Here is a 26972-nt window from a genome sequence, read left to right as displayed (position 1 = left end):
ACATGTAGAAGCAAGCAGATGTTCTTTACTTGGACATCTTAGCTTCTTATGCTGACAGAAAGACATGGTTCCCAGTGAAAAGACCTAAATTAGATCTAAATTATGGTCATTAAGTTACAAATTGCGCCTTGCTGTACTTATCATGCATGTTCCTGCAACAGCCACAGAACCCATGAGGCTGTAGAGAAGGACACAGACATGAACACACTGCAATTTAGAAGAGATCTGGGAGCTTGCTTGGGACATTTAAGAGATAATTTATGCCTCATGTCTAATACATAATGGCACCATCTTTATCTAAAGGCATATAACAGAACAAAAACTGGAGCCTCATATTATATTTCACATTCCACTACTCAGAATATATATGTCTAGCTACAGATTCCATGAAACTACTGAACCATTAACAATGCCAAAAGTGTTGCCAACACTTTCATTTTTCCAGCTGGATATGACTGCATTTTAAGTAAATTATCATTATAAACAGTATCACAAACAACAGAAATACAAACAACTCTCTGTTGAAGACACTAAACCAGATTCCTCTGTGCCATCCCTCATTGTTATATAACCACTAACATGGAGGCTTTTGAAGGATTTCATTATCTAAAGTGGTTTAACTAATGGTCAATGAAGGATTAGAGAGGGCACTGACACAGCTGTGGGAATAAAGCACTGGATACAAAGTGCTGCTATAAATATAGCTAATTAAAACATCTTGCATTTTTTTTCCTACTCAGGTAATATTACTGCATTTCATCAAGATCCTTTTTATATACACACATATATACTCAGAGTGCAGAAATGGGGTAAATGTATTTTATAGTAGTTTGAGTACAGTATACACGACATACGCCTCTTTTTATTTATTTACTGTCCAGTCAAAACATCCATTAAATATTTTATTTATTTTTAGCTGACATTTTTGAGGAAATTAGATATAAGCGAATCCACCTGCATACAGAAGGGGAATGTCAAAGGACAATATATTGGGGGGGGACGACACCTTGAGTTTCCAAAACTGAAGTTTTTGAAAAGGATTTAAAGATACAGGAAAAAAAGCAGTCAGTAATAAATGAGCTTGACCCAACAGACGAGCAAAACTGTCACCATCAGAAAAACAGTACTTAAAGCCATCATCTCTGAAAGAGACAAGACAATCAAGCTACACTCTTGCTTCAGACCTGAAAAAACCTACATTTCTGTCCTTCCCTCCACTGTGAGAAGACAAACTTAATGGAAGAACTTTGCAAATATAACACAGAAGCTGCTTATGTTCTCTGAGCCCAGATCTGTTTGGAATTACTTATAGCATAAAAACCAGAAAATACAACTTTTAAAACTGGATTTTGGAGATGTGGAGATTTATCTGTGCAGATTTCTTTAAAGAACTGAGCAATCTTCCCAAAAAGAATGGACGCTGTGATAAAAGCAAAGGGTGGACACATGAAACACTAAACTGAAAAATCTCATTATTTTCCTGGCACTATAACAATTCATAACTTGTTCTGCATGGCGATTTTGACTGGAAACTAAGTGTAGGGTGATCTCTGACTTTCAAACATTACTATAGGTATGCTACATGTATGAAATATAACATTTATAGAAAAGATGCAGTGTGCATTAAATTGCAAAGAGATATTGACTATACTGCTGATAAAACACACTGTCATCCAAACAAGAACAGTTTTCCTGAAAAACTATACAACCAAACATGCGAATTAAACAAGTTCAAAACAGATGCATCACCAGCAGTGGAGGAAAAGTGGTGTGACAAACATGCAGACCTGACCACTGGAAAATAACAATGGATGTTAGCTACCAAGTCTGCAGGAGTTGCCACTGATGGAAAGCAGATACAAGACTAAAAAATAAAACCCAAAAATAAAAATTAACCCACGCACATATGCTATCAGCTCTAAATGTTTAGTGTGGAGCCTATTTTTTTATATATATATAAATACATTATATATAGAAATACATCATTAGCAGACCGAGGCTTGGATCTGACAGAAGATGATAAAACGATCTTTGTGCTTAATGTATTCCGGAAGAGCAGTATGTTTAGGTAACAGTGCAAAAATGCCAGCATTTTTTTTTTACCACATTTGTAAATATGGAAATAAATTTTAAATTTTTCTGTAATGCAAGTTTAATCTCAGTTGTGTCAATGTAGCCTCAACACAGCATCAACAGATATGTACATGAAAATTAATTGATTTGATTCTCAGCATTAGCTATATTTGGCTATGTTCCATATTGGTGCATCTCTCATAGAGAACTTCAGATAAAGTACACTGAACAAACATTAGCAGTTTCAGCATGGTATACTAACAGCTAAAGACCACAGAACGTTCCGTCATTTTGAAGAGATGGTAATGGGTGAGAAGTAAATGAATGAAAGCAGCATGCACGCTAACATGCTATCAGGTGAAAGCCCACCATTCGTCCATTCCAGCAGCCAAAGCAGAAGAGGGAGCTGCTACAATTGTGGCCGGCTGACTGAAGCATGGCTCCTTAGCACCCTCGCCAGACAGTCCCAGCGTTTTTGCAGACTCTTCACTGGCACGTGGTGAAGAAGGAGATAAAAGCAGCAGAAAAAGCAATGACTGAAGAGAAGAAATAAAGTGTTGGATCCTGTGTGACTTTATAAGGCACTCTATGAGCGGGGAGCTTATGGGCGGGTCTGTAAAGCATGATGACGGAGTGGGATGGGAGAAAGCGAGACAGACAGACAGAGAGAGAGAGAGAGAGAGAGAGAGAGAGAGAGAGAGAGAGAGAGAGAGAGAGAGAGAGAGAGAGAGAGAGAGAGAGAAAAAGGAAAGAGGGAAGAGAAATATGAAAGAAATGAAGAGAGAAAGTAAATAGAAAGGTATAGAAAGAGTGATGCTTTAATGATAGATACACTCAGAGTATAAAAAAAAAGAGAACAAGCAAGAGTGAGTGGAAGACAGTGTGAAAAAGAAAGATGAAAGATAGAAATAAGGAAAGAGAAACAGAGAAGGAGACAGAGTGACAAGAGACATGCAGATAATGGAAGGAGACAGCAGAAAGAAAAAAGGAGAGTTTAGAGAGACATAGATAAAAAAGGGACATAGAGAGAGACAAAGACAGACATAGAGGAGGGAGAGAGAGATGCTTTAACGATAGACACACATTCACTCTACCTCAGTACCCACACACAGATACACATTACAGCATCCAGGAACCTCTCGCTCAAATCGACCAGCAGCATCCATTTCTGCAGCAGCTGAGTGGAGACGAAGAGTGGTGTGAGTGTGGAGAGAGAGTGAGAGAGAGAGAGCGAGTGCAAGAGCACCGGGCAAGTAAATCTCCTCAGTGCCAGGCAGGGTCTGTATGCCCCTTTCTTTCTTCCTGTTACCTTTAAGTGAGCAGATGCATGGACCACACCAAAGAAAATCTGCTGTGGACCGCACCAAAAACCTACATCTGCAAGGGGTGGGGGTGGGGGGTGGTGGGTTCCACAGGACGCATCCAAAGCAGGACCACTCCTTTTTCTTAATGAGCACGAGTTCACTTGCTTGAAGCGAAGCGTTGCCTGTACCTCTTCAGCCGCAACATGTCCATGCATTATTCATGTGGAACGCTCAATGCTAGCAGGAAAAAGCCCATCCCCTTCTGCTTGAATCGCCCACACAGATTTCAGCACTGCGATTCAAGCCTACCGGCAAACAATACTGACCTGCAGGGCAGCATCCACTCTACTGTGAACTTTTGTTTGGAAAAGCTCTGCTTTACATAATGTTTTTACTTTTAAAAGCCATTTGTGGCAGAGTCAAGTGGATGCTTCAACGTCAAGAGGCAGGAAGCCAGAACGAGCAAGCGTACAGATGAAAGGACAGAGAGGGAAATGGAGAGTTGAAGAAAAAAGGCATGTTAAGTACACAAAATGCAATATGTTAATACACATATTCTGGTTAAGCTAGCACAATATGATGTAATATTCGATACGATATATGATGGGATCCTAAGTCAGTACATTTTTCATTACAGCAAAATAAGGCAGACCTGATAATGTTCCTTTAGGTAGATATTTTAATTTCTATTTTCCCAATTTATTTTTTGATCCATTTAAAATTTTTTAAAAATATATATAGGTATAGCATGAAATGTAAGAAAGGCAACATGGAGTTAGCCTGATTAGCATAGACAGTAAACAAAGGTTGTGCTTTATAGTCCCTAGAATTAACGCACTATTCATGTCTGTATGCTGCTACGACAGAATCCATAAGTGTAACCCGCTCCTACAAATTCAGCTTTATATGATAGCTTTTAAAGTGATGCATTTGGCCTTCAGCAGACTACATTAAACAGTGCTTGTAAGAGAACTATGGATAAATCAACAAGCAGCAAACTAACAGAACAATAGGAAAGTGGAAAACTAGAGTTCTGATCAATAGCTTCCACCATAACAAGAATCCAAGAGCTGTATGAATGAAAGGGAGCAGCTTCAAACAATATATAAAACATACAAACTCAATCACCAGTTGGAACAGTTGCTCTCACTGGACGTCTATAATGGAAATCATGCGAGTTTCATGTGAACCCTGCAATCAGCAAAACAGATCACTGAATTTCTGATTATAATAAAATATTTACATTATTAAAAAAACATTCCGATGAAGCATATTTTGTCCTACCAGAAGCAGCTCAACACCAGAGTGGGAAACAATCAATAGCAGCTTGCTGATCATTCAAAAGTAGACAAGCAAGCCTCAGATAGGATGACTGGGACACAAGAGGCTCAAACTACATGAAAAAAAAGATTTTTGATTATTCTTTTGTTCATCAATCATATCTCTCAATGATTGGCTGAGGATCTTGCGCAATAAAAAAACTAGGCTTGTCACAATTACTAGAAGCAACCGTTCTTGCTTGATCAGCACTTTTACCATCATACAGTCACTTGCCACCAGCTGATGCTGCTGCTCAGACATTTTCCAACTATGCAGTGCTCCCTACAAAGAACATCTCTGCTGTTAAACCACTCTGTCTCACCTTACACACACACACACACACACACATAATGAGTAGAGTAACAGCCAGAATGATTTCTGCTCATAGAACTTTATATCCTCATAACAAGATGTGACAATATTATAATATTCTAACATCTATATCATAATAACATATCTAGAGAAGGCATATCATAGGGTGCCAAGAGAGGAACTGTGGTACTGTATGAGGAAGTCAGGTGTAGTTGAAAAGTATGTTAGGGTGGTGCAGGACATGTATGAGGATAGTGAGACAGTGGTGAGGTGTGCAGTTGGAGTGACAAATGGTTTCAAAGTGAAGGTAGGGCTACATCAGGGATCAGCTTTGAGCCCCTTCTTGTTTGCAATGGTGATGGAAAGGTTGACAGACGAGGTCAGGCAGGAGGCTCCATTGACCATGATGTTTGCAGATGACATTGTAATCTGTGGTGAGAGTAGAGAGCAGGTGGAAGAGAATCTGGAGAGGTGGAGGTTTGCACTGGAGAGGAGAGGAATGAAGGTCAGTAGAGACAAGACGGAATACATGTGTGTGAATGAGACGTAGGCAGGTGGAAAGGTGAAGATGCAAGGAGTAGAGGTCGTAAAGGTGCATGACTTCAAATATCTTGGGTCAACCATCCAGAGCAATGGACAGTGTAGAAAAGAGGTGAAGAAGAGGGTGCAGGCAGGATGGAGTGGGTGGGTGGAGACGGGTGTCAGGGCTGATGTGTGACAGAAGGATAGCAGCAAGAGTGAAAGGGAAGGTTTACAAGACAGTAGTGCGTCCTGCTATGATGAATGGTTTGGAGACTTTGGCTCTGTCTAAAAGACAGGAGGCTGAGCTGGAGGTGGCGGAGATGAAGATGCTGAGATTTTCGTTGGGAGTGACAAGGATGGACAAGATTAGAAATGAGCAGATCAGAGGGACAGTGAAGGTGGAGCAGTTTGGAGATAAAGCCAGAGAGGCCAGGTTGAGATGGTTTGGACATGTGTTGAGGAGGAATAGTGGATATATTGGGCAAAGAATGTTGGAGATGGAGCTGCCGGGTAGAAGGAGAAGAGGTAGACCTCAGAGAAGGTTTATGGATGTAGTGAAGGCGGACATGGAGATGGTTGGTGTAAAAGTAGAGGAGGCAGTGGATAGGGCAAGATGGAAGCAGATGATCTGCTGTGGTGAAGAAGAAGATAATATTCTAACATATTCTGAAGGATAATGCAAAAGGTTGTTGAACATACCATGCTACATTTCTTACTACCTGAAACGTTTTTTTAAGAGGAATGCCACCGTTTTCTTGATTTAACAATAAAAGACTTTAATAATCAGTTCTGTAAAATCCTTTCTCTGTAGTGTGTTGTGCCTTCACATTATAACTATCATTCAATGACTAGATATTTGTTTTTATAAATGCATATTTAAGAATATAACATCTCATTGCATGTCTAAATGTATTTTTTTTTGCAAAAATTCCAATTAAATTAAAAAAAAAAAAAACTTGTTGGTATCTGGTATCGATTCACATCCCAGTGATATCTTTTTTCTTTTTTTAAAAAAAATCACGCTTCTCAGCTATAGTGTCTCACCTTAAAACTGCCTATAACAAACCTGACAACTATCATGTCCTAGTACTCCTTTACAGAATATTACATTGAAGTTGAACTATATTTCATTCAAACTGTGATACCATATCCAAGACACTTTCCCTTTCTAAGCCAGAACAGCAGTGGAGATTATTATACTAACAGACAACGTGTGTTTTTTATTAGCAAAACTAACACATAAATCTGAACCTAACAGTATCCCAAACAAACTCATGAGCACTCACCCACCCAAGTGCAGACAAACACGCCCACAGCTACAAAAAGTTGGATCCAAACATGTGAGCAGCTGTGTGTTGAAACCACAGCCTCACACACCTTTCCCAAAGATTAGCTCTGGTCCCAGAGTGAGCAGGATAACAACGGCTACATTCCTGGAGACACTCCTTCACTATGCTTGTCTTTAGACTGTATGCAACTAAAAATTAAGTTGGTTAGAGAAGCCTTATGGGGAAAACAAGTTTAACAATGTAACATAATGCCCACTTGCACAACTGTACAAATGTTAAGGCTAGAAATGTACTTCAGGAGGGGGCACATCAGGAGTTGAGGTTCATCATGGATATTAAAAGTGGGAATTTTTTATGCCACATGTTGCAAAGCACTGCCTTCTCCTGTGATTTTATTCATAGAGTCATCAGCGATTATTCAACGTAAAAATTCCTTGTATGACGAGAAAATTCCTTTTATGTGAAACATACTTGGCAACATCAAGTGATTCTGATTTTTACCTGGGCCTTATAATTAGTCATAGCTAATAGTCATAGCAGATTAAGCTCTGTAATGATAGTGGAAATTTAGAGAAATGATTATCGTCCAAGTGATTTTTGCAATATGTATATGGATGTAAACATTTGTATGAATTGCACTGTGTAGTTGGCACATTTAAAATTTAGTAGTGGCCAGTGCACATGTTTTTAATCTGTCTACTAGACGAAATAAATTATAGAATTATGACTCTAATTACTGACCTCACGGCTTGCTTTTTCCTTGATGTTAATATAATTACCATACAAATACCATCTGGGATAACTTATAATATTATTTAATAATTTATAATAGCAACTATATTCGGCACAGATGGCAAACAATACTGTTAACAACCAGTAGTTCAATGTACTCGCTTGTTTGGAAACAATAACATTGCCAAACTTGCTCACTGACTCTCTTTATCAGGATAAGCCTGTCAATTTTACTCATATACCAAATTTTGACCAAAAATCCTAGTTTTAGTATCATTTCAACAATCCCCAGCATTCTTTTCTGGACTAAAAATGTTTATTATAATCTTTTTAAGTGCCACTGACAGTACATATACGTTGTAATTAATTCCTGATGTTCTGTTTGTATAGCCTATAATTAGAGCTATAAATTATAAACTTTAGATCTGAATGATTGTAAAAAAAGAGTGGTTAAATCAATAATAAAAACATCTGGCAAATGAAAGAGAATGAAAAAAATTATAGCATTATATCAGCACTTATTTAAATACTTGCAATATTTAATAATGTGAAATACTGGCCAAAGGCTAATGTAGGGTCGGGTCTCTGAATGGGAACATTCCAATAAATGCACTTCCAGTTTCAACACTCATTTGCCCTCAAGTATGTAGAATCAGGTTCTTCCACCTTAACATGTCTACAATTATCTCTCAGAGAACAGCAGATAGACAGCAGAAGACAAGACAAACCAGAACTTTACAGCACACACTGGCATTAGTCTTTCACCTTGTGAAGCTCAATGGTATCAATCCACTGCTGCCGCAGGTCAGGATCTTCAGCCCTTAGGTACCAGACACTGTCATTTACACTGACATCGAAGCGGCACTCGTCAAACTCATGGGGCTGTGGACAATGATGGAAAACAATTGATTAGACTGCATATAAACAAATTAATGTACTTAAGCCTTAACATCAATGTAACAGTAAGAGCTGAATCATAAAAGGCAGTCATTTATGGTAGATGATGTTAGAGCTCACTCATCTAGGCTCATCCTACATGTTCAGATTACATCTGCTAAACCCAAGTTTCACAACTGCCGTCCCACCAAGACAGTATTTCACATTTTCTTAGTAAACCAGACAACTTACACCACTCAAACCTGTCTAATAGGAGAGGAGTAGTCGACAGTCCAGTGGATATGCTACTGTGGTGGTACCATCAAGGGTCTACCTTTAGTACTTTTAGTTAGGGAACATAATTTTATCATATTCTGTTTCTTGACTCCAGGGTTTTTTTTAAATTGTATTTATCCCAGGATATTGAATGTGGAGTACCTTAAGACTTTTAAGGTACACAACAGAATCTCAGAAGTGCAGTGTGTAAGATTTCGTGGCATCTAGTGACGAGGCTGCAGATTACAACCAAGTGAATACTCCTCCCTCACCCCTCCCTTTCCAAGCATATAGTAGAATTGGTAGGTAGCCTGGTACGCTTAATCACCTGGACAGTAGAAAACCAATTTCTGTGTTACTATGAAAACATTTGTCCCTCATCAGTAATTTCCATCTTGGAAGGGCCACACCAATGTTTATCCTTGTATCATTGCTGACGCCTCCTCCAGTTTAATTTTGCTTCTTGGTAAAAATTATCCCCACATTTCAATATGCTGTCAGCTGGTAGGATTATATGCGTACCTCCTTTACTGACATTCATTCAGGATAGGGCTGTTATGAATACTTAACATGGAGACCTGAATTTTCTGTTTTGTGTAAAAAAACACATTTGTGCATTTAGATTACAGTTTAATTACTATATTTCTAAAATTAATTCTGTATAATGATACAAACAGCTGATGTTTTGCACTTTAACCTTCTAGTCTGTCACATTTCAAGTCCAATGTGCTTGAGTACAGAGCCAAAACAGCAAAAACTTATTTAGTGTTATTTACAGATTGCCCTCTATAAAATCTTATCTTGCTCATAAAACTAAAAGCCTTGAACAAATTCTTCTACATAGACTGTCCCTGACTTCTGATAGACGCTATTCAAAGTCTTTTTCTTCCTACTCAAATCTAAGCTGCAGGAGAATGACCTCACAGCCTTAATAAAACTTCACATTTCAGCTCACTCAGCTTTTTCCTGTAGAGCCTGCATGCTGTGCTGTTCTTTCTGTTCTGGTCTGCTACCCTGATGAAGATAATTCTGAGACAGAACAATGCTGCCACAGTGGATACTTTTACTGTGGGGCTTTTCAGCTGAGACAATCCTCCTTTTGTTAGAAAATTACCTTGCTGAATTTAGAGCTACTAAAATACAGGCCTACTATGGAAAAAACGCATGTGTTACAATTTAATTCAACCTAAATATCGCTTAAAATATGATCTAAGCCATAATTTATCAATTACATGCATTACTGAGAAATGTATCAGTTATTTAGACAATTAACTGAACAACAGAATCTTAACTGAACAAGTGCCAAATGCATAGGTTTCCAAAAAAAAAAAATTATATATCAAAAATATTTAAGTATAGATAGAAATTAAAGAAATAATATTTGTAGCAAATATGCCTATAAATTGGTGTGCCTATCAGGCTGTATTTCACTTTAAGAAACACTAAAATGAACATTTAAACGATGCATTATTATCGTGCTAAATATCATTGCCAATTAACTGAGAACATAACTAAAAAAAATAATAATTAAATAATGAGCCCATAACCTACATTTTCAATGTATTGTATTATTACCCTGACAGTTACAACACTGATGTCGCTTAATGCACCAAAACAGTCAAAATTGATTTTTACAAGACCTACTGCTTAGAACTTAAGAATTTAGAACTTAGAATTTGTTACTGTGCCTTTTTGATTAATATATGCAAATGAGCTATGTTCTGATTGGCTTCCCTGTGTTGTGTCCCATTCAAAAAGCAGTTCAGACAAAATAGACTGAATGGAGTGGGATACACCATTTAAAAAGTTTAAGAGTGTTTACATGCTATATGATTCATACTCTTTAAAAATAAAAACAGGGAAAACTCAGCTCTCTATGTTATTGGCCCTTTAAATAAAAACGTTTATAAAGTAATCATAACAGCCCTAATCTGAATGAATATCAATAAAGGAGGAATTCAAGTAAATCTACCAGCTGACAGCATTAAATGTGCTACACTGATGACCATCAAAACCAAATACAATACAACATTGATCCATCATAAATAACATGTGGGGTTATCTGCTCTGTGCTAACGTAAAGCAGGTGGAAAAAGTGTGACCTCTCTATTTGAGCAGCCATGCCATATTCTGTTCCACTTCTTTTCTATCTGACAATTTCCGCATACTTCAGGCAGCATGACAAAAGAGCAGTGTATCGACTCAACTTTTTTGAGGATTTACCTAGAGTCTGCAAGCTGTGCTTGTTCAAACAAGACTGTAGAGTACACGCCCTCCATCCACGCCAGCTCTCTTCTCACTATCTGTCTCTCACTCGTACAGTTCAAAAAAGCTGGACATAACATGTCAGACAGGTATGGCAAGTGCAGCTGCTGACTGTGGATGTCAGCATTAGTGTGCTAACGCTACACACCAAGTTATTATCGTAAAAGGTTTTCAAAGGGATTTCGTTCCATTTAACTAATTATTTAGGGCCTGTATACAAAGAACATGAGGAAAAGCCAACAAGCCATAGTTCAAATAGTAACTCTATTAAATCTAACTCTATTGTGCATAACCCTAAGAATAAACCAACTGTGCATCCATAAATAAAGCGTGGATTAGTGGCAGTAGTGGAAGCCTTACTGTGATGACTGCCTTGCTGAGACAGAGAGACCCCCTGCAGCCATACTCCCTCTCGTCTTCTGACTTATAGTAGCTCAAGGTGTTGTTCTTCAGCACTACCCAGCGGTCCTGCCACCCATGGATGTAGTTGGTCCACTGCAAGTAAAGCACGAGACAGTCTTTAACATTGGTAGACTTTTAGGATGCACCTTAATGTTTTTGAGTAAATTATATACAATATAATATAATATGAGTATATTACAATATAATATGAGCAACTTTTTAATAAGAGAATCTCTCATACATTCTATACAAAACTATGGATCTTAAGATAAACAGGTGCTTTCATCACTGCATTGCCAGTCACAGGCCTTGCTCTCTAGCCTGCTCTGTCTTTAAGTGGGTAAAAAGTCACAGTGATCTGAGGATCTTGTGAGCACGTTAAAAAATACTTAAAGGAGGACTGAATGAAGGCTTATCTGATGTCTCGATTTAAAATACAGGAACGAAGTTTAAGTCAGCTTCTTGATCGAATTTTCCCGTTCCACCTTAAATGGTCCAGCAGTTATATTCTGGCGCCTTCTGAGCGACTGTAACTGCTATAACTACCATTTAAGACAGACCGGTAAAATTCGAACAAAAGGCTGGCGAATATTAAACAATCTTCAGCCTCGTAATGCAGGAAAAATATAAAGGTTAAAATAGGCTGTTTTAAGGCATCGTTAGCTCTGCGAGGAGGCTAGTATGCAACGTACCAGCAGTCAGTTGGAATTATTTACCTTGCTGAGCGTCCCACCGAGCTCATCCGTTTGCTCTGATTCAGGATCCACATCTTCATCAGAACTTGTAGGAGACGAACTCTGATCCGACATTAGTCAAACCGAGACTTCAGGCTAGCTTACAAGCTTTCCTTTCTCCTTTTCGGACTGATGGATCTTTAGGTAGAACTACAACTTAGCCGTAAGAAACGTTCAAAACAATATCCAGCCAAGCACGCAGTCCTGATCCCTGCTGTGTTCTACCGTCTCCGTCTGCCGCTGAGGGCAAGTTGACGTAGGCTAATGCTAATTTGACGACACGACAAATAACACAGGAAACCTTCTGAATTACTGAGCTAACGTCAGCTCGATGATATTTCAACCGAACTGAAGACAGCACACCCACTCTAAAAACTGACTTCGAACTGTTTCCCCCTCCTCAGAGTCCTGCTGGGTCGCTCGCCAATCCTGAATGGCAACAACGCCACAGCAAGCAGAACCTCGACAGCTCCAACTGAAGAGTTTTTAGAAACATATTACAGATGAAGATTTGAATGCTCTGTATTTCCGTCCGACTCCGTGTGGTTCTTTCAGTCCGTCCGACTTTTGTAAATTCGACTTGGTGCGTTGATGTTTATCCCACCTCACGAGGAAAAAGTTTTGATTTGATTGTCGCCCCCATCCGGCTGTGCAGGGTATTGCGCGCCTCACGCCCAAACATCAACGTTCCTGCTCAAAGTAGATAAGCACGTACCAAACAGAGACTTGTTAGCCATGAGTGTGGAAAGTCTTCACAGTCAATGAAGAAGTTAAAGAAATGTCATATAAACTTCTATAAAATCTACCTAGCTGAAATTACTTCATAAAATGAAACACTGAAACGACTTGTTCATTCTGTAGTAAGTACCCAGAGACAGCCATTCACCTATTTTGGCATTGGCAATATGTAAAAATGGCAAAACTCAGTCATATACTTTTAATGACTAGTTTTTAAGTTCATAAGTGTAAACTCTCAGGCAAAAGTTGACTTTTTTTGTTTCCTTTGAAAAAGAGATGAAACATCATATAGAATTATATATACATCCCTCTTAAAAAAAAAGCTACTAGAACTGTTAACGCATGTATGCACTTCAAGATTTTTTGTGAAGTTGTGTGTATCCCCCTGGCAAATTTATTGATGTATTTGAATACTGTTATTTGTACATTTTTTACATGCATATGATGTGTTCTGTGTTTCGCTCCAATAACAATAATAATAAGAGTGTGGAAAGTCTTTTAAAGTGGAATTCCACTGATTTTTCAAATTTTCTGCATAACTTAGTGGATAAAATGTCAACAAATCATGTCATGTGCTGACAATGGTAAATGATTTTGGCCGTAAAAAATGCAGAACAGTCTGAATTATTAAATTCCCTTTCTAATATTTTGTAAGGTGGATCAATCAGAACTCATAGCAATATAATTGTAATACTAAGGGCAGTCCGAATGTTGTCTACATTGCCACATTTACAATGCTGTCTAAGTTTCCATTTGTTAACATTTTAAAAGAAGAAATTAATTAAAACAGTCCACTTTTGCACACAACTGCAAGCCAGATTTGTAAGAGCATCTACACTCAGCAAAAGTGTTCTCATTAACTTTAATAATAATACTACTAACTTGTTAAATTTATTAACAATAATTTATACTAAATATCTTATCACAAGGTGATACTAGAACTCCACAGATTTTTCTAAACTCCTGTATAAGTAAATATTTAAGATGTAAACAGAGTCATTCAGTGTGGTTTGGTGTGAACTGCTTTGTTCTAGAGGAACTTACAGAGTCAGAATTGTTCACAGTGGTGGTGATAGGAACCAGGCATCCACCTCCAAAAGCTCCCTCGCAGAAATGGTAAGAAATGGTTATGAATATACCGCCTAATGTCTGAGACATTGTTTGGCAGTAGTTATGTGATGGGGATTGGTCTAAAACGCATTTTAATCAATTTATTTGAGTCCATCTATGAAGATGTGAAGGTTCACTGGTGGTTTTGGTTAATAAATAAAATGTTGATATTTGTGTTATAGATATCAGAACCCTGGGTTCCTATCGCTGACACTGTAAAGAAATCAAGAGTCTGCAAGTTTCTCTGTAAATGAACCATTTCGCATCAAACTTATCTGAATGAAGTGGTTGTGAATACACTGTCTGATGTCTGAGATATTTTTATGTATATGTGTTTTGAGAGAAGGTTTTTGCCTAAAACATTTCCTAAATCCATTTATGGCAGAGGAGTATGCGTAGGGCTTTATAAGGCAGAACAGTGAGCAAAGAGAACTTATTTTTTCAGTTTCCACTATTTTACCATCGTCATCCCATATAAAACTCAGAAGACACTGGTGGTTTTGGATAGTAAATGAAATGTCTATATATGTGTGGCAGACATGGCGACCCCTAGTTCCTATCACCACCACTGTGTAGAAAAGTTCATCAAACCACATTGAATGACTGTTTACATCCCAACCACTGAATTACGGAAAAGCAAGTAAGGTTTGTGATATTGGCTTAAAACATATTTTAATCCATTTATGGTGGACAGATACATAAAAAATGTCTTCTAAGTCAAGGAGTCCCCCCTTTTCTCAGATTTATCATTATTATCATTATGTATAAAATCATTAGACACGTATAGGTTCACAGTGAATTAAACAGCTATATTTATTCTGTAGACATAAAGACCCCTGTAAAGAAATCTGACACAGCAAGTTTCTCTACAGTTAGAACAATTCACAGCAGCAGTGATAGGAACCAGAAAACCCTAGTATCTTTTTACTCAAGTACCTTTTAAACCCTAGTATGTCTTTAAAAGCTTCCTTACAGAAAGCTAGTTTGGAATATGGCCACAAACACACTGGATAAGAGTGTCTCCTAAATGGCATAAATGTAAAAATGTATACACATATATACATGCATATATACACTATATTTCCATGCAGACTGCTTCTACAAACATTTATGAAAGAACGGGTCGCTCTCAGGAGCTCAGTGAATTCCAGCGTGGTACTGTGATAGGATGCCACCTGTGCCACGAGTCTAGTCGTGAAATTTCCTCACTACTAAATATTCCACAGTCAACTGTCAGTGGTATTATAACAAAGTGGAAGTGATTGGGAACAACAGCATCTCAGCCACAAAGTGGTAGCATTCCGATGGATGAGTCTGGGTTTGGTGGTTACCAGGAGAATGGTACTTGTCTGACTGCATTGTACAAAGTGTAAAGTTTGGTGGAAGGGGATTATGGTGTGGGGTTGTTTTTCAGGAGTTGGGCTTGGCCCCTTAGTTCCAGTGAAAGGAACTCTTAAGGCGTCAGCAGACCAAGAGATTCTGGACAATTTCATGCTCCAAACTTTGTCAGAACAGTTTAGGGATGGCCCATTCATGTTCCAACATGACTGCACACCAGTGTGCAAAGCACGGTCCATAAAGACATGGATGAGCGAATTTGGTGTGAAAGAAATTAACTAGCCTGCACAGAGTCCGGACCTCAATAATACAAATCTATTTGTTATATCTTAGTTCTCAAATGTAAAATAGGTTTTTAGTTCTTACACATAAGAACTGAATTTGAAAATGTAACATTTCTGTTTTCACTGGTAAGAATTTCAAATGTGTCATATGAAAACAAAATTACATGAAAAAATTTAAGTGATACTAGTGCTAGTGTTCATACCAGTGACAGCTAAATTCTTACATGCTATAATATATTCCTATAACAGATTTTTTCAGTTATAAATTTCCTTTGATTTCTAGTATTAATGACACTTGTTCAAATTTAAATGTATGTAAACAATGTGTGAACGCTGTGGTCTGTCATCAGTGAGCCATAATAAATATTATGAATACTTAATCACAGCATCTGCACTGACTTCAAGAAAATAATTTAATTCACAATCTTATAATAGTACAAAATATTTTTGGCATGCACTCCCCTTTATTTAGTCCCACTGTTAGCAGCACCAGACTTCATTTACACCCAAGCATTTGTAATCAATAAAAACCTATTTTCAAAATCACACCTGCAGTCACAGACAGTGCTAGAAAGAAAAATCATTCGCTTTTCTTGTAGGAAGCTTTCACTCTTGTTCTTCTTTTGTTTAGTTGGTCCCAGGAGTATTAGGTCATTCTGAGGCCTGTAAGCCAATCCTCAATGGCTTTCTCGTTATACTGTGGATTCTTCTGCCAGTCGATATGCCAGCGCAGGTTGGCAATGACCTGTGTGTAATTGTTCCCAAGGCCCTGCTTCCATGCTAGAAACTGCTGCTTGTTGTAGCGCTGGACAGCCTTAGAAACTGTGGGGTAGTCCACTATAGAACGCAGGAGTTTATCCAGTTGCTGACACAGACCAGGGTAATGGGAGGCCATGTTGTGTAGCTCAGCTGTATCCTTGGAGAGGTCTGATTGGGTGGGGAAAACAGAGCATTACTGTAGCTGTAATACAATTACGTATTTTATCATTGCTAAAAGAGTATATGGAGTTAATTTTGTGCCAAAAGTTGAGCCAAAAAATGCTAAACTATGGTAAGACTGCACTCTGAAGTATAACCAACATTACACAACCTTCTTACGCATGTTGCATAATTCCACTAGAGAGGTTTCCAAATTCCCAAAATTACATAAGACACGCTTGTAAAAACATATGTTGCAAATACAAACATAAAGAAATTTAACTTTTTCAACAGATATACAGTTTTTCTACTACGCATTTTTGGTAGCATTTGCCAGGCTTTGCGTTCATTGGTTTTCAATTGATGGATTTTGCAATAAATACTTCTGCTTCTGGAAACCTTCATTTACTTTTGTCATTCTTTTGTTGATGATTTTTGACATATTTTAAAGGTGGGTAGGCCTCAGGAGAAGCTACTGACTCTAAAGTGTCTATTAGTGAACTGATCTGGCCAAGGGCTGCTAGTGAAAATCGCAAAGGGACTGAATATCTTTGGAAAACTTACACTAGGTGTTACTGTTTGCATTTGCAACACACATTTGTGTTTGGGGATTGGTACAAATATATCACAATAGGTGTCCTTCAGAAAAACTCATTGATAACAAGGCATGAAAATTTACCAGTAATTAACACTTTACAAATAACAAAAAATAATGCCAATGTACTACTAGTGTGTAAGCATCTTTGGCTGAAACATCTTCTGAGCTAACTGTGGTAATGGTAATGTTTATAAAATTTAACATTTTTAACATACAAATCATGTTTGATCTGTTCTGTCTACATCAGAAGCTTCCAAATCATCCAGCTTGGTGATTTCCCTGCTCAAATACACAAGTTAACCCTGGTTAATTAACTGCCAAGTTGAATTAGGTGTGTTTGAGCAGGGATTTAATAAACTGTGCTGGTCTAAGGCCCTAAAGAACCAGAGCTGGACACCCTTACTCTATATAACATCATTTCTGTCCCTTCATTGACATCAGATGATCATGAACATGACCAGCAGCTCACCAAAGAGTTGTGGCGGGACACTCAAGCCATCTGAATAGGTGATGTACTTCCACTGAGCCATCCTCAGCATATAAGTTGAGGCATTAGCATTGCAACCGTGGTATTCACTTAATATCCAGCCAGGGTGATTTGGCTCATTAGCTTGTGAGGCCAGAGGCATGAGAGAGTGACCGCTCAGGTCATCTGGTATTTGAACACCTGCAATATCTGGGGGGAAAACAAATATTATATAGAATAATATGCAATGGTTTGGTAGGTATAAATATCCTTGCATTCTGTATTTTTAGTCAGTCAAACAAGACATGGTTTTCAGATAAGAAGCTATTGTAGCTAACATGTAATATATGGTTATATTCTTCCAGTTAGCATTATGGTTCTTTTTTTTTGCAGCCAAGGTGTTTTCTTCTGAAATACATTTGTCTGCTGTCCAAACCACGTACAAATATATTTGATATTACTAACAACTTGATGTGGTTAGAGACGAGCATGTGATCATTTAGGCATGTAGTTTTGCAATGCTAACTGGTGGGATATAAACTTCCTTTGCTTTTTAGCCATACTAGTCATGTAGGTTCTCTTGCCAAAACATTCCTTTAACCATAAGGTTTTTTCTCTGCTACAGCAGCACTAAAGGTATGTGAACCTTAAATCATCTTAAAATATGGTCTGGACTTCATCTAAGTTACAATAAAGAACAAACACAATCTAAACTAATAGCACAAAACATTATGTACTGTTCCTGTCCATATTAAATACATCATTCAAACAGATACTTTGGAAAAAGTGTCTGAACTCCTAGGCTAATGCTAATTCATTTGAAGTTAGCAAACCTAGAGTCTAGTCAAGGAATTGAATGTGTTAGAGCAACTTGGATAAAAATATTTAAACATTTTGCGTTTGATATTCACAAGACACATATGCTGATGTGAACAATGCCTTGCAAAAAAAGCTACTAGAAGCACTTGCTTGAGGTTGTTACCGCCAAATGAGGTTTAACTTGTTATTAAATCAAAGGGTCCACTTACGTTCACCAGCACTGTGAATCTTTCATTGGTAAAGACATGAAAGATAACTATTTGGGTGATAGCTTTAGCCTATTGGGTTTGTCTATATGTGCGGTTCATATTAACCAATGTAGAAGAAGTCTTTCCAAATGGTTCACATACTGTTTCTTGCATATGAACCACATACTATAGATACTATGAACCACAACTATAGATGTAACAGCCATAACTATGATAGTTAATCAACTTACCAAGCATTGAGGGATACAGGTCAACAAGTGAGACCGGTAAACTGATCTCAAGGCCAGTCTTAACCCCTGGCCCCATCATAAGTAAAGGTACATGGGAGCTCCCCTCAAACATGGACATCTTGTAGAACTGCCTGTGCTCCATAGCCAGATCCCCATGATCAGAAGTGAACAGCAACACTGTGGAATTCAACAAGCCTGTATCCCTGAGAGCAGCAATCACCTCACCTGTAACAGAGTTAAACTATATCAGATTCCAGATGAGGTACTGTAAACAATGCCCAAACTAGAACTGATTCACCAAACGTGCCACTGCATCATGCTTACCAAGCATGGCATCCGTTTCAGCACACATAGCATAGTAAAAGGCTCGGATGTCTTTGATCTCCTGCTCAGAGAAGTCACCACTGCAGTTTTTGGTGAAGGTAGAATAATAATCAACAGGATGCATTTCTGAAAATGGCAACCATTTTGGCACGGAAACTTGTTCAAGAGAGACCTTTGAGAACGAAAGATGAAATTAATGTTACTGATATTACTGAATCGGCTTAGAAAATGGATGGATGGATGGATGATATTACTGTTGTTTCTAAAATATTTTTACTCCCAGTCTCAAGAACAGCTGCAAAATGTATTATTTATTAATTATCACAAGTTGCATAGGTGTCAAGTAAAAGTGTCAGTATTTCTAGCACTGAAATTATTAATAACAATAGCAATTATTCAGTTTTTCAGATTTTTTTTACTTTTATATTTCTTCATATTTAATTTACTTAAATTACTTCATACTGTTTTACTCAATCAGAAATGCCTTTTTCCTGTATTTGACAGTTAAACGTCTAAACAGTGTCTCACAGTTTAAAAAAATATATATTAGCTTTATCACTTCCGGAGAGTGATGCTTTGATGTCTCGCCTCGATTCTCATCTCATTTAAGTCTAATAAAACAGAAATTTAGAAACAAAAACAGAATGACAGAAGATTTTTTCCGACATTCTTTCCAGACAATTAAAAAGGCAAACAACGCCATTCACAGTTGTTTTATGTGAAAAGTTCAGTTGGAAACTTATAGAAGAACAGTTCTCGCTGTTGATGACAGGACGCAGACATCCGAAGAGTTTAAAAAGAAAATGTCATAGACTACAATTCCTGTATTCCAGGACTAAACCAGGGCTAACAAACTTTAGGTCCTAAAAGGCTGCCTACAGCCCATTTTGGTGATTTTTCCCGCTCTTAACACACCTACAACAACTGGCAAATAGCTACTGAGTTGACTCAAGCATGTTTGAGTAGGAAAACATACTGTGCAGGATTCTGGCCCTCCAGGACTGGAGTTTAAACCATCAGTGCATTTTATTTACCTGTGCTACGAGCATCAACTCCTGTCCTTTCAATTTGCAGTAAATATCTGATTATAAAATGCTGTAATTAGACCAGCGTGTCAGTGTGAAGAAACCTGCCTTTTTGAGCCAGTAGGGGGAGGTGCGGAAGGTGGAGCCTCCAGCAGTGGGGCCCAGGGCCTCTGTGCGGTAGGGGTGAGGTAGGTTCAGTCCCAGGTACAGGACAAATGGCTGCGTGAGAGCTGTAGCACTGTTCCTGATCCACTGCACAGCTCTGTCTGTGTTGTTCCAGTCTTTGGACATGACTCTCAATGTAGAAGTGTCACCGACCAAGTCTGTCACTGGACGGCCCTCCTGCCTCAGGAGAAACAGCACCTCTCTGGTCCAAGCCTCCACACGATTGCTGGATGTAATGAATTTAGGAGTGAGAAATACAACACTGGGTTATTATGAGAAGTTACATCACAATCCACTTCCTGAGCATTTCGTATGTATCAGTAATTCTGCTTGAACACCTGCATGAACAGATGGCATCAATTCAGTACTGGGCTGATATCAGCAGGAAACACCTGGACTGGATATTGGAAGGAAAAAAAAGAATGAATCTGATTAAATCCTCTAACAAATCTATACTGAAATAGCATTGTGTGACGTGATGTAGATAGATAGAGTGATTGAGAAGACTGAGTGTGATAGCCTGCCTTTAGATGCTCATCTTAAGTGCTTCACTTAAAAATTGCTCATTTTAAAAAGTAATTTTAAAGGAAACAATATCAGATCTACATCAGCTGATACTCAAGATTTCAACAGTGGTACTGGAAAAGTGGTACTGTGCCATCTTTGACTGCATATATTATAAAGACCAATTACAGAGAGCATGTAAACAACAACAAAACATATATAATTGCAGAATAAACTTCAAAGTAACAAATACCTGACTAAATGTCTGTACCATATCATTATCTTATTTATCATTATTGAATAAGATATTTTGTCTGTTTCAATTTGTTTACATAAAAATAAATATTAAAATACACATATCATGAGAATGCCTTCAAGTATTGTGGTCATAATTATATTCCCTTTTGCGCTTAAATGTATCAATTAAAATATTAATTCGTCTAGCTTCAGTAAACAGAAGATCTATCTACATGACTAATAAAACTCTCAGCATAATAAGATCAGAGCTGCTGTATGTGACTTACAGAATTATTTCAGTCTATTATCGCAGATTTACAGTCTCAACTATGAGTGATCAAATTCATTCCACTCACCTCACAGAGTGGCTTCCAGATGTGTAGTCTAACTTCCCCATGCTGTGGGTGTGGTACCCAGCCTTTTCTAGATGGTCCATCCATGTTGTGGCATTGGGAGCAAGACATTTATAATTGTTCCAGGCCTCAGTTAAGTGGACAAAATGACCGCTCCACATGGCTGGAAGGTGAATACAGTGTTGCATTGTTACTCAGAGATAAACTTCTCTATCTTTAGCTGAAACACAACTTTAGTTACAAATAGAATATGAATTTTAGCATTTAGTTTCCAAGATTTTGTACATGTGAATCGCCATTCAAACCAAGGTTACGCTTATTCCATGCATGAGAAACCCGGTGATGTAGGTGTGTCTACAACAGTGTACCGCACTGTACCTGCTCTTGAAGGACAGCATATAGGAGAGTTGGTGTACGAGTTGAGAAAGACAGCACCCATCTGCCTGATGTAGTTAATGAAAGGTAGTTGGACAACTTTATTCCCTGGAGCAAAGGTTAATCTCCCGTCCTACAGCAGACATAAATAAACTCACTTAATGAAAATACTATGCAAATGGTCAGCTCATACAGGAAATAGTCATTCACACTAACTCTGCTCCAGAAATTAGCAGCGGCCAGTTACACTTACCCAGTTACATGTATAAAAACAATGAATTCCTGAGTATTTTCACTTTTATTTGTAACCCTTATATACTTGCAAGGAAAGTAATTTACTGTTCATTCCGGTACAATTTAACATTATTCTGCATATCATATTTTTTGTGGTATTTCAACATTTAGTTACTGACCCTTCCTTGTATTCAATTTCTTTAGAATACATTTTGATTTGTTGACATTGGTGACAATATCTATACTGATCTTTTTATTGATCACACTTTTGAGGCTTAGCATACTGACATAGACTGAAATGATCCCAAAAAAGAGAAGAACAATGCCAAACAACCTTATGTTTCAATGCTTATGGATGCTGGGTGTACTAAGATGTTCTACTGAAGTTCTATAGTAAACTCGTTGGTAGTTTTTGACCTGTTGTCATAAAACATCTTAAGTAAATTTCAGCCTTAAGATTTTCCCTTTTTTTTCCCCTTTCTATGAGGTGCTTTTAAGTGACAAGAAAAAAAAAAATAGAATTAGGTTTCGAGCCCTAACTTCGTAGTTCAGCACTTTTCTTTGACAGTTGCAAAATTAACATTGATGTTAATAGTTACAGCTTTCGTTTTACCCCTTAAAAGGGGATTTTAAAAACTTTCTGTATGGTTAAGGTGTTTAAACAGTCATTCAGATTAGTTTGATGTGAAATGGTTCATTCGCAGAGAAACTTGCATACTCGCATATGATTTCTTTACAGCGGTAGTGATAGGAACCCAGTCTTCTGACATCTACAACACAAATATCAACATTTATGTGAGCCTTCACATCTTCTGGGTTTTTACATGTAGCATTGATGATGATAAAACCATGGTCAACCTGAAAGAAGTTTTCTTTGGGGACTATTTTGCTACAGAACACCATTTATATACATCCCTTCACCAAAGATGGCCTCAAACGACTAAAATGCGTTTTAGACCAATCCCTATCACATAGCTACTGCCAAACAATGTCTCAGACATTAGGCGGTATATTCATAACCATTTCTTACAATTTCCGCGAGGGAGCTTTTAGAGGTGGATGCCTGGTTCCTATCACCACCACTGTGAACAATTCTGACTCTGTAAGTTCCTCTAGAACAAAGCAGTTCACACCAAACCACTTAATTATTTTGCTGGCATGTTCACCATTTAATGGGACTTCCCTTTTAAGCCTTTCATTTAAACTTCCATGCAGGTGGTCACTGGTACTTTTGTACTTGTTCCTGAGTTTTGGAAAAGTACTTAAGTAGGTTAATTGTTTTATTGAAGCATAAGATTTTAAATAAAAGTTTAGATGAATGTTATCCACATAGAACAAAACACACAAAAAACCCCACAAAAAAAAACACGTACAAATGCATCAGACATCACCATCACTATGTTTGGCGGTTGAGGGGACGCGCTGTTAATATACGAACAGACCACTCGGAGCTGGAAAAGCTGAAGCAGCAAGACGGGCTTCATGGTAGTGCAGGCCTTCACTTCAGGACCAACGTCTATCCAAAGTGTTGCATATGCCCTCAAAAGGACAGCGGGACCACATCCAAGGCTAAACTAAATTAGCGTCTTCTGCAACATAGCTGTCATTTCTGTTGTGCTAGTGAGCTTTATCAACAGAACAGCTGCTTCTGCTGCAGGTTAAATCGCGTCTTTTACTGCTCATCGCTCTCGGAGACTGAAGCCTGCCGTGTGGCTATCCAACTGTCTGAGCGCTGGGAACGAATTCCAAGATGAACACTTCTTATAAAAGTCCCTTCCATGACCAGCAGACGTGTATCCGCCTCGTCCCTGTGCCCTTTTCAGTCGTTAATAAACACAAAGTATCTATCGCCATCTAGTGGCATTTTCACTTAATCACCAGTGCGCCTCCTGCTGGATCTTAAAGGAAAGCACACATTTTTCTACATTTCTCTCCGATTCAAACCAGTGATGTAAATATATAAACATTATTTGGGGGGATTTGACGTACGGTGGTCCATTATAGAGAAACAAGATAGGAACCAGACGTTTAAAAGTCTCCCTCACAGAAAGTTATAACACGAAATTATGAATACAGTGCCAGAACCCTGAGACATTGTTTTAAAGGGAAACTCCACATTTTTCAAAATTTAAAAATGAAATGACAAACATATCAACAAAATCATTGAGTGGTTTGGTGTGAAATGGCGTGAAATTGTTCACGGTGGCGGTGACAGGAACCCGACGTCCACCTCCAAATGCTGCCTCACAGAAAGTTACATCTCAACCACTGAACTGGAACTCCCCTTTAACAATGCTGAGATAAGGTTGTAGCTTAAAACATTTTGTCAAATTCACTCACGGCAGATACAGAGATACAGGCAGTGACTTAAGACAATTTCTTCAAATTTTACCACTATGGTCAACATTACATATAAAAACTCAGAAGACGTACAGGTTCACTGGTTGTACTGGATAGGAAATAAAACATCTACAGTGCATCCGGAAAGTATTCACAGCGCTTCACTTTTTCCACATTTTGTTTTGTTACAGCCTTATTCCAAATTGAATTAAATTAATCTTTTTCCTCTAAATTCTACACAAAATACCCCATTGTGACCATGTGAAAAACGTTTTCTCGAGAGTTTTGAAAATTTATTAAAATTAAAAAACAAAGAAATCATATTTACATAAGTATTCACAGCCTTTGCTTAATACTTTGTAGAACCACCTTTGGCAGCAACTACAGCCTCAAGTCTTTTTGAATATGATGCCACAAGCTTGGCACACCTATCTTTAGGCAGTTTTGCCCATTCTTCTTTGCAGTACCTCTGAAGCTCCATCAGGTTGGATGGGAGACGTCTGTGCACAGCCATTTTCAGATCTCTCCAGAGATGTTCAATCGGATTCAAGTCTGGGCTCTGGCTGGGCCACTCCAGGACATTCACAGAGTGGTCCTGAAGCCACTGCTTTGAGATCTTGGCTGTGTGCTTCGGATCGTTGTCCTGCTGAAAAATGAACCGTCGCCCCAGTCTGAGGTCAAGAGCGCTCTGGAGCAGGTTTTTATCCAGGATGTCTCTGTACATTGCGGCATTCATCTTTCCCTCTATCCTGACTAGTCTGCCAGTTCCTGCTGCTGAGAAACATCCCCATAGCATGATGCTGCCACCACCATGCTTGACTGTAGGGATGGTATTGGCCTCGTGATGAGCAGTGCCTGGTTTCCTCCAAACATGACGCCTGGCATTCACACCAAAGAGTTCAATCTTTGTCTCATCAGACCAGAGAATTTTGTTTCTCATGGTCTGAGAGTCCTTCAGGTGCCTTTTTGCAAATTCCAGACGGGCTGCCTTGTGCCTTTTACTAAGGAGTGGCTTTCGCCTGGCCACTCTGCCATACAGGCCTGATTGGTGGATTGCTGCAGAGATGGTTGTCCTTCTGCAAGGTTCTCCTCTCTCCACGGAGGAACGCTGGAGCTCTGACAGAGTGATCATTGGGTTCTTGGTCACCTCCCTGACCAAGGCCCTTCTCCCCCGATCGCTCAATTTAGACGGCCGGCCAGCTCTAGGAAGAGTCCTGGTGGTTCCGAACTTCTTCCATTTACGAATGATGGAGGCCACTGTGCTCATTGGGACCTTCAACGCAGCAGTAATTTTTCTGTATCCTTCCCCAGATTTGTGCCTCGAGACAATTTTGTCTCGGAGGTCTACAGACAATTCCTTTGACTTCATGCTTGGTGTTTGCGCTCTGACATGCAGTCAACTGTGGGACCTTATATAGACAGGTGTGTGCCTTTCCAAATCATGTCCAATCAACCACAGGTGGACTCCATTTAAGCTGTAGAAACATCTCAAGGATGATCAGTGGAAACAGGATGCACCTGAGCTCAATTTTGAGCTTCATGGCAAAGGCTGTGAATACTTATGTAAATATGATTTCTTTGTTTTTTAATTTTAATACATTTTCAAAACTCTCGAGAAAACTTTTTTCACATGGTCACAATGGGGTATTTTGTGTAGAATTTTGAGGAAAAAGATTAATATAATTAAATTTGGAATAAGGCTGTAACAAAACAAAATGTGGAAAAAGTGAAGCGCTGTGAATACTTTCCGGATGCACTGTATATTTGCATTTTAGACATGAAATTCCCACAAAATATTCAAAATACCAGAGAACCTACACGTCTTCTGAGCTTTTATCTGTCTTTAGTTCATAATAAAATCAGGTTAAATCTGAAAATAAATAAATAAAATAATTATCTTTGGGAACTATTTTTCTATACAACACTCTGCATGTACCTCTCTGGCATGAACAGTTTAAAGCCAAATGTTGTCACAAAACTACTGTAAAACCAGAGGTGGACGAAGTACACAAATCATGTGCTTGAGTTAAAGGAGATACACACGGTAAAATATTACTCCAGTAAAAGTAGAAGTCCTTACTCTAGACCTCAACTTGAGTAAAAGTACAAAAGTATTTGCCTTCAAATGTACTTAAGTATGGAAAGTAAAAGTACTAAAGGTTAATTATGGCTCTAATATTCCTGTTATCATTTTTATAATAAGATTCTCTTCATGAACTCATTTTAGGTGAAAATCCTCCAGTGTCTCTCTTGGTAAACCAGTCTTTTAATAGAACGTCATTAATTAGTGACGCTGACGTCTATTAAAATGATCATAAGCACAAAACACTGAAGGTAAACAGTTTCCATCAGGGAGAACCGAGTGGCTCTGAAATCACTTTTACACACAAGCAAAGTTTCAGTTTAAGATTAAGATTACTTTGTAACTTAGTTGCAAGTTTAATAAAATCTTGCTTTAAACTCAGGATCACAAATAAATTTTCCTTTACTATGTTGATCTGTAGGTCTCTGTTCATAAACATAAACTAACAAACTAATTTACTATAAAATGAAAGTTTGTATGAATTCAGAAAAAAAGAAACATGCCAGTCTCGACTGCA

The 26972-nt window shown here is 38.2% G+C and overlaps 2 protein-coding genes across 6 annotated transcripts in view; both read right to left on the bottom strand.

Annotated features, from left to right (window-relative positions):
* Positions 1–12717, bottom strand: part of cert1a (ceramide transporter 1a) — a 28964-nt gene extending 16247 nt beyond the window's left edge. Inside the window, exons 1-3 of one of the 5 annotated variants that reach the window (XM_017691119.2) lie at positions 12088–12717; positions 11330–11464; positions 8318–8434 (exon numbers count right to left, since the gene is read on the bottom strand). In XM_017691119.2, the coding sequence (XP_017546608.1) occupies positions 8318–8434; positions 11330–11464; positions 12088–12180 (345 nt within the window). In that variant the 5' untranslated portion in view covers positions 12181–12717. Of the gene's footprint in view, positions 1–2442; positions 2563–3167; positions 3426–3448; positions 3614–8317; positions 8435–11329; positions 11465–12087 lie in introns of those variants that run through there. The other 4 variants (XM_017691117.2, XM_017691121.2, XM_037531834.1 and 1 more) reach the window with 4 other exon arrangements.
* Positions 12718–15970: 3253 nt separating this feature from the next.
* arsk (arylsulfatase family, member K) lies at positions 15971–23841 on the bottom strand. Its single transcript, XM_017691122.2, has 8 exons — positions 23406–23841; positions 21802–21931; positions 21427–21586; positions 20273–20555; positions 19140–19311; positions 18816–19040; positions 17561–17767; positions 15971–16502 (listed from the first exon to the last, which is right to left on the bottom strand). Exons 1-8 carry the CDS (start codon positions 23514–23516, stop codon positions 16222–16224), a joined length of 1569 nt encoding a protein of 522 aa, XP_017546611.1. The 5' UTR covers positions 23517–23841; the 3' UTR covers positions 15971–16221.
* Between the last annotated feature and the right edge of the window lie 3131 nt (positions 23842–26972).

Source organism: Pygocentrus nattereri, chromosome 20 (assembly GCF_015220715.1).
Source record: "Pygocentrus nattereri isolate fPygNat1 chromosome 20, fPygNat1.pri, whole genome shotgun sequence".
NCBI classification, from domain to species: Eukaryota; Metazoa; Chordata; class Actinopteri; order Characiformes; family Serrasalmidae; genus Pygocentrus; species Pygocentrus nattereri.
This window is presented reverse-complemented; position numbering and strand designations above follow the sequence as displayed.

Coding starts and splice junctions, on each gene's coding strand:
- arsk (XM_017691122.2), bottom strand. CDS start 23,516: ATGAAGCCCGTCTTGCTGCTTCAGCTTTTCCAGCTCCGAGTGGTCTGT. Junction 21,587..21,801: donor ATGCTGTCCTTCAAGAGCAG/GTACAGTGCGGT, acceptor TTCACCTTCCAG/CCATGTGGAGCGGTCATTTT. Junction 16,503..17,560: donor TGTCCCGCCACAACTCTTTG/GTGAGCTGCTGG, acceptor CCACCCAATCAG/ACCTCTCCAAGGATACAGCT.